Source organism: Panthera uncia (assembly GCF_023721935.1).
Source record: "Panthera uncia isolate 11264 chromosome A1 unlocalized genomic scaffold, Puncia_PCG_1.0 HiC_scaffold_16, whole genome shotgun sequence".
Taxonomy (NCBI): Eukaryota; Metazoa; Chordata; class Mammalia; order Carnivora; family Felidae; genus Panthera; species Panthera uncia.
In genome coordinates this window covers 23700554-23716479 of record NW_026057576.1, presented here as the reverse complement: position 1 = coordinate 23716479, position 15926 = coordinate 23700554, and the positions used below count along the sequence as shown (strand labels likewise).

Below are 15926 nucleotides of genomic sequence, written 5' to 3'. Positions count from 1 at the left end.
TATTTTAGAGATGCATCCTGAAATATTTTTGCTGAAATCATATGGTATCTGAGATTTGTTTCAAAATAATATGAATAAGGTAGAATTGGGTTGGGGATATAGACAAGAAAATATTGGCCATGAGCTGATTATTGACGAAGTTGTGTGGTAGGTACAGAGGAATTTACTATACAATTATTCCCACTCATATGTTTGAAGTTGTCCATAATAAGAATTTAAAGATATTTATATCTTAAATAAAACCATTGTGCCAAGATCCAGGATTCTATGAATAATTCGATCGGTGCATCCTTTATCCCCAACTAGGGCGTGTTTTGTTTTCTTTGCCTTTACCTACCTTTTTCCATGTGAAGTCATAACCATCCACATTAACTACCGGCATCACATAGAAATCTATTTGTGTCAGAAGACTGGTGTATAGGGTTTCTTTCCCATAGAATTGAGTTACCTACAAATTAAACCAAGTATGTTTAATAACATCTCTCTTAAGTCCTTCTAAACTTAGTCTGTTTCCTTTATGCATTATATTTTTTTAAAACGTCATTTCGTATGTTTAGATTTGCATCTTTAACTTTAAGGAAGAATATTAATTCCTTGACAAGTCTGAACTCAGGGCACTAGACTGCCAAATGGTGGCGAATGCCTTGGATAGGGGACAAATGGTCCTCTTATTTATTGGAGGCAGAAAATAGCACCGTATATTTTCTAAAATTTTCTTCTTCAAGAAACATAGAATTCTACCTTAGATGTAATTCCATTCCTTTTTCAATAATCCATATATCAATCAGAGTTTAAACTAACTTTGTCTTATGCCCAGATATGACTACATAGTTTCTACTTTGTCCTTATAACTTGGGGAGTCAAAATGTTCATTTTAATTCTTTCAACAAATCTATGAAACACGCATTCAAACCCTCACTTACCCATTCTGTTTGGAGTCCTGCTTATTGGACAAAAAGCTCCAGAGCTAATATGGATCATCTGTCAGAACCTAATACTCCCCCTTTGACAATCACTAATCAACTTCCTATCTCTGTGGATTTACCCATTCTAGGTATTTCATATAAATGGAATCATCAAATGCATGGCCTTTGTGTCTGGCTTCTGTCACTTGGCATAATGCTTGCAAGATTTGTCCATTTTGTAGCATGAGTCAGTGTTTCATTCCTCTTCACTGCTGAATGATGTCCCATTATAAGGATATTCCACATTATTTTATCTACTCAGAGGTCGATGGGCACACTTTTTGACTATTATGAATAATGATGCATGAACATCTGTAAACAAATGTGTCAGCTTCTCTTGGGTGTGTACCTACTAGTGGAATTGCTAGGTCACATGCTAATTCAATGCCTAACCTTTCAAGGAACTGCCCAACTGTAAAATAGTGGCTGCACTGTTTTACGATCCCAACAGCAATGAATGAGGGTTCTAATTTTTCCACAGCCTTACCAACACTTGTGATTATCCTTTTTGAACTTTAGCCATCCTGGTGGGTCGGAAGTGATATGTCCTTGCGGTTGTAATTTGCATTTCTCTAGTGACTGATGATGTTGAATACCTTCTCATATGCTTACTGGCCATTTGTATATGGCGAGTTATCTTTTCAGATATTTTGCCCAATTTTAAATTGGACTATATGTCATTTTATTGTTTATTTGTAAACATTCTTTATATATTTTGGATACAAGTCCCTTATCATATATGTGATTTGCAAAAATTTCCCTCGGTTATATGGGTTGTCTTTGCACTTTCTTGATGACATTTGAAAAGCACAAAGGTTTTTGATTTTGGTACAGCCCTATTTATCTCTTTTGTCCTTTGTTGTTTATGCTTTTGGTGTCATATCTAATGAACAATTGCCTAAAGGCACAAAGATTGACTACATCTATGTTTTCTTCTAAGAATTTTGTAATTTTGCCTTTTAAATTTAGGTCTCTGACCCATTTTGAGTTAATATTTGCACTTGGTATGAGGTAGGGGTCCAAGTTCATTCTTTTGCATGTGGATAGCTACTCGTTCCAGCAAAGGATGCCTTTTTTGACCTTTCACAAAGGTGCCATCTGGACTAGTGGTAGGCTTGCTTGGGTGCATTTAAAGAAGATGAGGGTGCAGAATAAATGGGAATTGGTGATCTGAAGAGTAGCAGCAGGACGAAACCAGGACCTCGGGGGAGAGGTGTAGAAAAAGGAAAGACAGAGGGAAACTGGGCATTAAGGGGACTTCTCAATGCCTACCCACAAAAGGAGAAGTGAACCCTAACGGGAGGGTGAGCTGAATGGATCTGCTACGTAAGGTTAGAGCACCCTCAGGACTTTGGATATTTTCCTGATTGGCTAAAGGGTGAGGCTGGGTTGTACCTGGTATTGGGCAAACCTGTGTTCTTTTCTAGGCATTGTGTGAATTAAGGGCAGAGTTCCATAGATACAGAGAAATCTAAGAAATATTCTCACTTAACCTTGTAAATGATGTTATACTCATTAAGATATTTTCAGATTTGACATCTACCCAGTTATTTATATGTCAAAAGCATACAATCTAGGCATATAATCATATCACTGAAGTAATTTAACCTCTAGATTTCTATAAGCCTTGTAACATGACTTAATAGATCAACTGTGTTTAAAGACATGATGTTTTAAAATAACACTTCAACCGAGTGTAACGTATTTATTCATCTAATAATTTATTATCAATTTGTGATTTGCGTATCCTGGGGCTCTCCAGTGAGTTTTCATGGTATTTTATAAAGATATATACAGTCATGGTTTTATATTTAGCGAATGAATCACTCTTAATGAGGTAGGTGGCTGAAGACAACACACACACAAAAGACAACAAATAAATATTTGTCAAAGGGATGGTTTACCAACAAGATAAGTAGCAAAGTTGAACTCACTGTCCTAGTATAAAAACAAGACAAGAAGAAAGAGGGTACCAGAGGACAGCACAAGAATGAGAGATTAGGGGTGGGAAATAAAGGCTTGACTGATTCCTATTAGCTTGACCTCTGGCAGATAATTACTCACTTCTTTTTTCCTGAGGTACACCAAAGTTTTGTCCTTATTATGGTCCCCAACAACAACAACACCTGCCAAAAAATTCACCAATAGCCACTTGACAGAATAAATTAGTCCAAAAAGGCATATAAGATGCTATGAATGGAAGATTTTCTTAATTTTTTTTTTTTATTTGAGAGAGAGAGAGCAAGAGCGGGGGGAGAGGGGCAGAGGGAGAGAGAGAGAATCCCAAGCAGGCTGCACGCTCAGCATGGAGCCTGATGTGGGTCTCATTCCCATGACCCTGGGATCACAACCCAAGTGGAAATCAAGAGTTGGACACTTAACCGACTGAGCCACCTGGGAGCCCCTATGAATGGAAGATTTAAAAATAAACTGTTACTCCTGCTACCAGTAGAAATACAGCAAAGAGCTTAAGTCCCAGTTTTTCTGCAATGGCAACCAAGTATTTAGCACAATGGTAGGTACTCTCTGAACCCGAGAGCTGTATTTCAGCCTAAAGCTGAAGCATTAATTTAAATTTTAAATGGTACAAGAGATGTTGAGTGCTGATTCTGTGGACCAAACAATATACTGAGTTTTACTGTAACAACAACAAACACTGACTTTAGAGATTATCTTTGTCCTTAACAAGCTGATAAAACTGTTAGGTTGGAAAGGAAACAGCAAGAATTCAATGCTATAAGTACGATAATAATTTCAGGAGGTACAAGGTGGCTCAGAAGAAGGAGAGTTAATTTTTCAGGTGTTTGGTGTTAGAATTCCTGAAGAGCAGATTGAGGGGACAAGACATTCAGGATACGGGTGAATGGGTGGTGGGCAGGTGTGAGGAATGACAGAAACAGAAGGATTGGAAATTAAGAAGTCAGATTGTTAAGTGGCTCCTCCTATCCTTCCTGGCCACTGTCCTCAGCCATATTTTGGATCTAAAGGTCAGGGAGAGAATTAGTTTTGAGATCCGAGGAAAGCCATGGGAGAAGTTTACTGACACAGAGTTGAGATTAGGTTTAGTGATGTCGAGTTCAAGTTTCTGAGATTATTCACTAGCTAGATCTCGCACATGGACTTTAAATTCACTCAGAAGGACAGTAAGAATCGGAGAGGAATAAAGAATTGTGAGCCAGGTTCCAGGGAGTTATCTGGAGGCCATTAGATGACAGTAAAAAGAAAACTCAAGAGTGGTTCCATCAGATCAGATCGCGAATTCAGGGGAAAAGGCAGTGACTGCAGATGATTTCCCCGCTGTCTGAAAGCAGAGGGTGACTCTGAAATCTTTCCATAAGCCAAAATGGGATAAAGTGAAGAGTATCCCCTACTTTCCCAGCACTTTTACATCAGCACCTGTTTTTGCTTACTGCAAGAAGGAGAGTTTTTGCTTTTATGAAAAAAGCCATCACCATCCTAATGCAGGTCTTTCATAAAAGTGAATGGCATAATGCGAACTTTAGGAAAGCAGGGGACACCTGTAGCAGGACAGGAGAATGTCGATCCACTCCTCTGGTCCCTTGGCACATGGAGATATGAAAGAAAGAGCAGGCTGTCTCCTTGATGGAGCTTCTATGAAGCAGTGCCCTTCACAAGTCACGTGTCAGTTAAGGTAAGGGGCAGCAGAAGGAAATCTGCGGAGGCCATAAGGTTGCAGGGTGCCCACTTTGTGTGCAGCTACGTGAGCATTCTCCTGGGCAGAGGTTCACAGGGAGGCTAGCACTGAGAAAAGCCAGCTGGCAGACAAAATGCTAAGCAAGGTGCGATGCCCCATACGTGTTCCTTGGGCTCCTATGACGGGCCAGGCGGGTGCTTGTCATGCCCGAGCTAGCCTTGGCCCTGCCTTTGCAGAAGTGGAAGGGATCTAAAATTGGTCTCTAGAGGATGAATGAGAGGCATAGAAAGAAATGACTGGCCTCAGGCTCCCCAAAGTGTAGAGTAATGGGTTTCTCCTAAGCTGAGACTGCACCACACTGAGTTAGAGAAAAGAGTAAGAGAGTACGATGTATATATATGTATATATATATATACGATGAGAGTAAGAGAGTAAGAGTAAGAGAGTACGATGTATATATATATATGTGTATATACACATATATATATACACATATATATATATACACACACACACACATATGCGTGTGTGTGTGTGTGTGTGTGTGTGTGTGTGTTTGTGTATTGGTCTCTGCCCCACACCCACTTTGGCTCCTGGCACAGACCTTGTAATGCCCTGAATGATAAGAGCAATGAAGGCATCTTTTGTTCTAGTATTTGGTCCTTGACCTCAGTTCCTGACACAGAGCTTTGAAATCCCTTGAAATTTCCTGGGTGATAGCAGCGTCTTTTGTCCTCACAAGGTGATTCTTGGAGGGCTCCCGGCAGGAGCCTCATCAACAGAAAGACCAAGCCATGATTAGGAACTTGGAGGTTCCAGCCCCAACCATATCCTCCAGGAAGGGGAGTGGGATTAGAAATTGAGTTAATGATCTCTCATGCCTACAAGGTGAAGCCTCTATAAAAACCCCAAAGATAAGGGGTTCAGGGAGCTTCGGGGCTGGTGAACACGTGGAAAGTGCTAGGAGAGGGGTTCATCTGGAGAGGGCCGGGAAGCTCCATGCCCCTTACCACAGACCTTATCCTATGCATCTCTTCTACCTAGGTGTTCATCTGTATGTTTTATGACATCCTTCTATAATAAACTGGCAAACAAGAAGTAACCTGTTCCTCTGAGTTCCCTCAGCTACTCTAGCCAAATGAAGCAAACCTAGGGAGGAGGTGGTGGGAACCTTTGACTTAGAGCTGATCAGTCAGAAGCGCGGATAACAGCCTGGACTTTCAACTGGCATCTGAAGGGTGACGGGCGGGGCGGGGGGGGGGGTGGCTGAGCCCTCACCCTGTGGGATCTGACTCAGTCTCCAGGCAGACAGTGTCAGAAGTGAGTTACATTGTCGGACACCCAGCTGGTGTCACAGAATTGCTTGGGATGGAGAAAGTCCCCATGCATCTGGTGTCAGAAGTGTTGTGCGTGTGGTAGTCGTACGAGAAGAAAGGAGAAACACAGGAACGGTGTAGGTTTTCTTTATAGAGACTTAAAAGCTAAGACTTCCCTTTGTCTTTGAGTTCTTTACTTTTTAAGTATAAAAATCTGCCACCACAAAAATCTGAAAGCTAAGGATTTCATTTTTCCTTCTACGGTTGTTAGAATCATTACGAAGGGCAGATGATCTACATTAGTTTTAGGCAGGCAAGGATGCAGCTTCTTAAATGTCCATTAACAAGAGTTTATTGAACTGTGTTGCCTTGGGCTACAAAAATCAGCCTCATGTTTGTCGGGACAAAATACTTGACTGTAAGGTTTTGGAGCCGTATCTTATTTCCCATGGTATCTCCAGAGTCTGGAACCTCATAGGCAGTTTATAAATATTTGTGGAATAAATACTTTAATCTTACAAAGATTCAGCAATTGGGGGTGGGTGGAGGAGAGCATGTGTAATAGGAGACAAGAGATGTCAATCGGGGAGGGATGACAAGTAGGGACAGCTTCACTAATATGAATTAGCCTTTCTTTCTGGTCCTTTCCAGGTTCAGTGATGGAAGGAAAAGAAGCGTGCTTTCCTGCTTGCTTTGCACGTTTCTTCCTCCACTAACTGCTGCTTCATTCATTACCTAAAAGGAATAAACCACCCAAGTTGAGGAAGGATCACTAAATGACTGAGCTGTGTTAACGATCTAGTCCATTGAGAACTATCTTCATTTGGTCAGGGCGGTACCAGTGGTGGCTGGGAACTTTCCAGAAGGCTCAGAGAGGCTGCAGCTCCCATCAGAGGGTAAGAGCAGATGGTGAGGCAAAGGAAGAGAGGTAGAGGTGTTGTATCTGACAAGACCCAGTGGAGGCAGAAATATTTTCACTTTTGATGTACGTCATGGGTTAAGACAGATCAATGGAAGTGACTATCTTTTGATCTTTTTTTTAAACAAATCTATTTTGTGTGGCTGTATCCCTGTGAATACAGAGACAATCACCATTAGCAGAAGGACACATATTTTAAGTTAGTTTTCCAGTGGTAACGGCTCTTTGTATAAATCAATATAGAGAACATTTATGCCCATTTTATGGGAGCTGAAGCATAATTTTTACTGTATTCATTTATTATACAGCTTTATAGCCATTATAATTTTTGGTTTTATGCCATACTCTTTGTCTTATATATGGTTTTTTTGCTGCCAAGGCCTCCTTCAGGGACAAAATCTCCTATTATAACATATGAGAAAATAGGATCTGCTCTGTAATGTTGTACTTCATGTTCAATTTCCAAGGGCAGAATACAGCAAAGATGTCTGGATTATTCAAATCAGAAGAGTAAGAAATTAATTGGGACTCAATTTAGGTAATTGCTTTAGTTCTTTCTTCTACTTAGTAAACATACTACAATTGCAAAATAATTCTTAATTATTTTCCAGTGTTTAGCCCTAGCCAGAAATACAGGAAGAAAAAGGTAGACAATCTTTAGGGTGATTTAAATGCTTGAAGTTACAGTTCCCAAACTTAAAAATATGCACAAAAGTCACCTGGGTAGCTTGTGGAATTTGTAGATTACCAAACCTCACCACCAGAGAGTTGAAGGCAAGAATCCTAGGATGTGACCTGGGAAAATGCATTTCATAAACAGCCCAGCGGATTCTGACACAGGTCGTCTTGGGCCACGAATTGAGAAACCCTAGTGTAAGAGAATGTGAATACTTACATAGCCTATGAACCACAAGCAGAAAGCAGGAGAGATCCATTCTCTGGCATGGATTCCACAGTCAATCCATATGGCATTTTTGGCTGTTTGTTCTTTTCTAGAAACCTGCCCAAGGAAAACCAACAACAATAACAAGAAACTTCAGGAAAATAATTTCCATCTATGTAGTGCTCGCGTTTAATTCTTTCAACAAATCTATGAAACACACATTGTTCTCTGCATTCCTTTGAGGATTTTCAAGGGACATTAAAAGCTGGTGTAACTAAAAGAGACTAGTTAAGTTCACGTAGCTGGTGAGAGGCAGGACTGAGGTTTTCAGTCAGGACTTCTGATCTCAAGTCCTCTTTGTTCCTCCACAATTACTTGTCATTCCACAGGGTAGAAAGGGTGGAAGGCAGAAGGGTAGAAATAAAGACCAGAACACTAGTATTTCAGGCTGTACCTTGACACTTCCGTGGGGTAAAGGGGTGTGTACAAGGTGGGCAGCTTTCTGTGGGAGACTAGTACAAAGAAAGATGGGGAAAGGGAAGCCAGTGATGGGGTACCTGGGTAGCTCAGTCAGTTAAACCTCTGACTTTGACTTCAGCCGAGGTCATGATCTCACAGTTCATGAGTTTGCGCCCTGCATCGGTCTCTGTGAAGACAGCTCAGAGCCTGGAGCCTGCTTCGGATTCCGATTCTATGTCTCCCCCTCTGTCTGCCCCTCCCCCACTCATGCTATGTCTCTCTCTGTCTCTCAAAAGTAAATACATGTTAAAAAAATTCTTTTTGAAAGATAAAGGGAAGCCAGTGATGCCAAAGACAAACTTGGACTCCCTGACCATTTTCTCCAGGGTGCATACTTTTTACATATAGACTATTCCCCTATTTCACACAAAAAGAAGCATACATCTAAGTTCACACAAAATTATTACCACCAGGTCGAGGGACAGAGACCTTGCTCTGATTCATGGTATAGGGAGCTCGTGCAAGCTGCCAATTCTGGAATCAGAACTCCCAATTTGCCCTCAGTGATAGACTTTGGTGTCTTCAGAAGTATTCCAAAAACAGCTCCAAACAAAATGAATCATGGTTCATTTGCTTTTAAAAATTAGTCCCCACGCAATTTTAGGGTATGGAAGGGAGAAGAGTGTCATTAAGATTAAGCAAATATGCGGAGTTGAAATTTCAAAACAAGAAAAGGAGAGAGTTACATTTTTATTGCCAGGGGGGTCTGGGTGGCTCAGTGAGTTAAGCATCGCACTTCAGCTCAGGTCGTGATCTCATGGTTCATGGGTTCGAGCACCGCATAGGGCTCTGTGCTGACAGCTCAGAGCCTGGAGCCTGCTTTGGATTCTGTGTCTCCCTATCTCTCTGTCCCTTCCCCACTGGCTTGCTGTCTCTCTGTCAAAAATAAATAAACATTAAAAATATTTAAAAAAATTTTATTGCCATCTATAGCCCTCAAAGAGGCTTTGTTCTTAACTAACCTGGAGCTAGTGATAATCCAGTAAGAAAGCAAGGGAGAAAGTCCAATGGCATTGACTGCAAAGAGAGAAATAGTACAAAAAGAACTTTCTAGCAAATTTAACCTACTCAATTTAAAGGAAAACCTTGGGTTGTCTGGACTAGTTGCCTGACTCAACTCTCTACCTGTGCCAAGCAAACTCTCGGTACCAGTCCCGATGCTGGAAAGATGAAGGAACCCCAAAGACTTCCAGTGTGTGCACACCCTTGGTCAAGTAAGACTGGGACTGAGGCATGCGGGAAGCATGGTCTTCCAACATATAAATCTAGGACCCAGAAACACAAGTCCTAAAGAGTACACACAACATGTCTGAGAGCAAATGTCATGGGTGTGTATACCACAATTACATGGATCCAATCGGATCGACCAACTCAGCTGCCAGGAGGACCCAACATTTCATATGTCTGCCTTGAGTCTCTACTGTAGGTACTTGCCAAAACAGATGAAAACCCAGAAACCCCAACTCAAAATCTTAACTTGAGATGACAAAGACATTCACCTATCACAATTTAGATAGGTAATGGTGGGAAACTCTATGTAAATTAAATGCTATTAAATCCAATGTAATTTCCTAATGCTTAATTTTTTTGTCTAGACCTTCTTTTTAATTATTTTTTGAGGAAGGGTTAGGGGGAACAGCTAAAACAAACAAACAAAAAAAGAAATGCAGAATTAGAAATTAACAGGCAGGAATTAGTATGATTTCATGGCTCCCAAAAATTCTTTCTGTGGCCATAGTCGCTGACCTTTACTAAGACCAATTTATTCAACTAAAAATAAATAACCAAATGGACAGCAATTGGAGCAGAAGTTATCACATTAGTCCTACTGCCCAGGCCCCCGACATAGCCCTGGTTCCTATCCTTCCCTTGGTGTGGTTGTTAAGCTGTTTCTTTGGTTCCAAAAACTACATCCGGGTCAATTCAATGTTTGTCTAACAACAGATTCCTCTGTATTTGTTTCCTCCTAAGTAAGGCAGTCAGAGGTGCTGGTGGTAGTGGTGGTAAGTAAATAACAGACTTGAGAAAAATAATCCAGACGACTCCCTTATTTTATGAAGGTAGCCACTGAAGCTCAGGAAGGGGTGGGGGCCAGAAGGGCAGGGAAGATGGGTGATGGGCACCGAGGAGGGCACTTGTTGGGATGAGCACTGGGTATTGTATGTAAGCGATGAATCACAGGAATCTACTCCCGAAGCCAAGAGCACACTATACACTGCATGCTCGCTAACTTGATAATAAATTATATTTAAAAAAAGGAGAAAAAAATAAATGGCTTATCTATGTCACATAAACAGAGAGAGTGGATTCTGAAAATAGGCTTTTCACTCTCCCATCCATCCTGCATTAGTAAAGGAAAAAATGTAAGGGTAATAACTAATCCCCAAATAGCTGGATATTAAAACCGAGAAAGACCCATAATACAAATATTTCCATAGCTCAAAGAAAAATATGCAAGTTATAACAAGCACCATTGGAGAAGTAACACATTCTCCAAAGTGGATAGATCAGCGACTGCCCCCACAGCATACCTTTAAAACATAAAGTGGGTACTTCTCGTATGAGGATCCAATGTGGATTTTTTCAACCATATCAGGATAGTTTTCAGTTATAACTTCAATCCAAGAATAGATCTATCAAAGCAGAAACCAGCAGTCAGTCGCAGAACAAGTTCAAAGCATTTTCCTGGCCCAAGGAAGGAGACAATTTCATCAAGGTAAGGCGATCCCTTTAAAACCTTTGCATAAGGAAAAAATAAGGAACAAAAACAGTTGGGGCAGGGTGTTTCTTCTGCTGTTTTGGAAAATAGATAAAATTAAAGTTTTGAAAGATATCAAGGGTTAGAGAAAGAGTAGAAAAGGACTGAAAAACTTAGCACAAAGTAGGAAAAGTTAATCTTAAAAATTTTTTTTTAATATTTATTTATTTTTGAGAGAGAGAGACAGAGACAGAGGGTGAGTGGGGGAGGGGCAGAGAGAGGGAGACACAGAATCATAAGCAGCTCCAGGCTCTGAGCTGACAGCACATGATGTGATTCGGGGCTGGAACTCACAAACTATGAGATTATGACCTGAGCTGGAGTCAGACACTTAACCAACTGAGCCACCCAGGCGCCCTGAAAAAGTTAATCTTTAAAGTGTACCTCCTGAAAGTGATTTTTAAAGGCTCATTACATTGAATCCCTGCCTCCATGTGTGAAATCTTTCCCATTCATTCATGAGTTCACATTTATACAGAACCTTTTTGTTATTTTTTTTAATATTCATTTTTATTTTTTTTAATTTTTATTTATTTTTGAGAGAGAGAGAGAGAGAGAGAGAGCGGGGGAGGAACAGAGAGAGAGGGAGACAGAGAATCTGAAGAAAGCTCCAGGCTGAGTTGTCAGTACAGAGCCTGACATGGGGCTTGAACTCACAAACCGTGAGATCATGACCCGAGCCAAAGTCAGACACCTAACCGAATGAGCCACCCAGGCGCCCCTAAGAACAGTAACCTAAAGAGGCCCTGGGCACTGTCTTTGTACAGGATAAATCGCCGTTGTTCCCCACTAGAGATCTGTGCCCTCACAACAAGATGTGTAAAATGATAGGAGGCAGGGGTGAGGACAATCTGCAGGAAAAATAGTCTCTCGTTTGATTCAGGACCTTTCTCCTGGCTGCAAGTCTAGTGGTGTTTGTGATCCTGTCCAGATTACAGTGGAAGGAAGAGACAAAAACTCCCGGACCTGACTTTAGGCTAGTGTCCACTTCAAATCAGGGTTTGAATGACGGAACTCGGTCATGTTTGCCGACCAACTTCTCAGGGGCCATGCTTGTATTTGTATACCTTCTGTAATGGGAGCGACCAACCCTTGGCCTTATTTCTGGGACCTTATCTAGAGGTAATTTCAAGTTGACGGGACCTGGAGCACCGTGGATCCTCTCGAAGTAGCATAACTAGGGTAAGTGGTTGTCCTGTGCTGGGGATTAAGATGCTCTCCGAAGGCCCACCTGTCACCAAATACCAATGCTGTCCGTGCCTGCAGTGTTGGGCATCTAACTGTCAGAGATTTCCTCGCTGGGCCTTTGTTTTGTTTACCATGCTACTCTTCTAAGGCATGAGTGCACCTGAGACAACTACTACACGAAACTATTTTGTGTTTCAGTATTAATGGTTTGGTACATTTCCTCCAACCAGGGAGGCTGTATTGTGTGAAGGCAGCTTTACAGGAAACTGTTCATCTCACAATCTAATCTGAGCTAGTGAAGGTAACACCCTTTGAATAACTCTCTTCTTTTGCCATTTGTCTTAAGAAGTTATTTTTTGGCCGGGGCGCCTGGGTGGCTCCGTCGGTTAAGCGTCTGACTTCGGATCAGGTCATGATCTCGCAGGTTCGTGGTTCGAGTCCTGCGACGGGCTCTGTGCTGACAGCTCAAAACCTGGAGCCTACTTTGGATTCTCTGTCTCCCTCTCTCTCTGCCCCTCTGCTGCTCTCTCTCTCTCTCTCTGAAAAATAAACATTAAAAAAAAAGAGAGAGAGAAGAAGCATTTTTTGGCCCTTTGTTTTTCTCCCTACAGTGGATCCTAGTGGGAATCAATGACAAAAGAACTCTCCTGCCCACCAGGTGACCTCGCGGTGAGGGCTGAAGGAGAGATCAATGCCGAGGGCGAGGGCGAAGGAAGGACTTGGTGGAATTTCCTGAGGGCCAGATGGCCATGGATCCTATGAACCCTAAGGATTGACGGGGGGAGGGAGGAGAGGTCTGCAATGTTTCCTGGATTGTCACTGTTATGAACTGAATTGTGTTCTCCTCCGAATTCATACACTGAAACCGTAACCCCCAGCGCCTTAGAAAGTGACTACATTTGGAGATAGGGCCGTTAAAGAGGTAATTAAGTTAAAATAAGGCTGCTGGTGTCGGCCCTCACCCACCCTGCCCGGTGTCCTCATAAGAAGTGGAGATCAGGACATAAACATACGGAGGGAAACCAGGGATGTGCACACAGAGAGAAGGGCATGTGAGGACATACTGCGAAGGCAACCGTCTACAAGTCAAGGAGAGACACCTCAGGAGAAACCACCCCTGCTGTCACCTTGATGGTGCACTTCCAGCCCCCAGAACTGGGAGAGAATACATTTCTGTGGTCCAAGTTACCCAGTCTGGGGCACTTTGTTATGGCAGACTAATAGTCATGTCCTTCCCCCCCACCCCTGCCCCATGTCCTTCCCACTCTCTCCTGGAGACAAGGTAAGAAAAAGTCACCTTTTTGAACAAAATCATGAAAAAATATTCTTAAAATATTTAAAAGTACTTTTTTCAGGCATTCCCCTCTTCCCATCGAATTCAGCACAGCAGTGATTTTGTAAATCACACCCACCGAGCGTCTCGATCTCCGGCATCAGATTGGGGACACTGGAGGGGAGACGTCTCAGGGGAATAGAGACAAGGGAGGAGAGACAAAGGAGGGGATGCAATTTTAAGATCCCCATCAATCAGTCAGGCACATGGATTCTAGAAGCCGACCGAGTTCCGGTTTAACTAACTGGAAAGGAACAGATGCTTTTGAAGATTAAATAGCAAATTGATTCGTATTTCTTAAGTCTTAGATGTCTTAAAAACATGGATATGGTCCTTAACAGTTTCTGGGCACCTAGCCAAAGATGATAAAAATACTTAACATTAGGCAATACAGCAGCATACTCCGATGAAGGAATAAAAGGTATCAAGGGATTTTTATTACTTGGAGCATACTATATAAAAAAGAAAGTCCTCTAAGGAGTTTACCCTTTCAATTAACAATATGAGGAAACGGTTCTGAGAGTGTTACATGAAAGGTTACAGCCGAACAGCAGCATTTTTCTCAGGTTCCCTGTAGCAAATGGGAACCTATAAGTACTGATAGGGAAAAAAATCAACTTCTTAAAGATTAAAATACAGCGGCGCCTGGGTGGCTCAGTCGGTTAAGCATACGACTTCAGCTCAGGTCACAATCTCACAGTCCGTGAGTTCGAGCCCTTGGTCGGGCTCTGTGCTGACAGCTCAGAGTCTGGAGCCTGCTTCGGATTCTGTGTCTCCCTCTCTCTCTGCCCCTCCCCCGTTCGTGCTCTGTCTCTCTCTGTCTCAAAATAAATAAACGTTAAAAAAAATACAAGTGGTATTATCATCAGTAACATTATTCATTTAAATAGATTCCTCCTAAGGGGAATAAAACATACGTATTTACCATGAGTGAGTATGAGTGAGTAAATTCCTCTAATTCAGTGAGAGAAAATGTAGCAATTATTCAGTAAGAATATGATCAGGGTAAAAAAAAAAAAAAGAATACTATCAGGGTAATAGTCCAAAGACACATGATTAGTTAGACTGTTAATTTCTTTGGGGTAGTGTCAATAAAAAGGCCCTATATTTATTTCCTGTTGTTCCTTTGCGTGTAGTGTTACTGCTAGCAGTTAGAGACACTCTCAACTCTGGACAAACAGCCTGCTTACAGGCAGGGTCCTAATAGAATGCAACCTCCCCAGGGAAGATATCCACAAGAGGCTAGGTTACCACCGTATAATCAACCTAATCGTAATTTTTTTTTACTCTCTTCCACTAATTCTGCTTTTTAATAATATCCCATGGTTGAAATGGCCATGCTAATTAAATTAAAATAGTGATTTTGGAGAGCAACGTAATGGCTTACTTCATTTAGCGAGTGATACTGTTCGTAGTACGAGGAAGAAGTCCGGGGGCTGACCGTGTCATTGGCAGTCTGCTGTTGAATAAGATCTGCCACTTCTTCCACCAGGATGCTGGGGGACGAAACAGAGGGACAGCTGATTTCCAAACAGGACTCTGATTCTGCCACGGCCCACTGCGGGTACAGCAACAGGTGAGCATGGGGGAAAAAATTCACTGAGAAATTTAACAAGGTAAACTTCATCAAGGTGCAAACAATAACCCCTCACGCGGTAGCAAGCTGAAATTCACAGACCTTCTTGGTGGAACCCACATGACAGCTGAGAGAAAGTGGCTCCTGTGTGATGTGTTTTGAAGGCCCCCCCAAACTCACCCTTTCCTCACCATTACCAACATTCCTTGACTGTGATTCGTCAGTGTCTTTAAGGTAAATGGACAACTTTCTTAAATCCAGACTAACATTGTATTATTCTGTTTTCAGTTGAGGACCAAGGAGAAGCAGAAAGCCTTTTCTTTTTGTTTTTCATCGTGACAGCCACTGACCTACACCAGATGTTCTGCATAGCCAAAGATGATCAAGTCTCTAGAGAAACAGAAGCACAGGGAAAGAGAAGGTACCAGAAAGGCAGCTTGTTTAATTCTCTTGAGAATTGCCACACTGTTAACTAGGCAAACATTTTAAGTGAATTAAGCTGTTGCATCACCTGGGATGAACAGTTTGAAAGTTAGCTATCATTATAATGTTATTCCCTTTTTTGGAGGGGTCAGCGGATAAAAGCCAAGGCTTTGACATCAGAGAAGTCTGAGTTCAACTCTTTGCCCTGCTATGTTCTATGTGTTATGATCTTGAGAAATTCCTTTGTGAGTATGAAACAGTTTTTTCATATCTGCCTAAGGAGGATAGTATCTATCTTACAGAGGTAAAAAAGAATTAAATGAAGCAATGTGTAGAAGGGCTCAGCACAGTTCCAGGAAGGTGGTAAACACCTATAACATATTACTAATAA

General features: G+C 41.7%; 1 protein-coding gene across 1 annotated transcript in view; it reads right to left on the bottom strand.

The window, feature by feature from the left end:
• CPB2 (carboxypeptidase B2) overlaps nucleotides 1–15926 on the bottom strand; it is a 49499-nt gene that overhangs the window by 17238 nt on the left and 16335 nt on the right. The window contains exons 4-7 of the mRNA XM_049646966.1: nucleotides 14924–15032; nucleotides 10789–10890; nucleotides 7751–7855; nucleotides 338–448 (exon numbers count right to left, since the gene is read on the bottom strand). Of these exons, the coding sequence (XP_049502923.1) occupies nucleotides 338–448; nucleotides 7751–7855; nucleotides 10789–10890; nucleotides 14924–15032 (427 nt within the window). The remainder of the gene's footprint in view (nucleotides 1–337; nucleotides 449–7750; nucleotides 7856–10788; nucleotides 10891–14923; nucleotides 15033–15926) is intronic.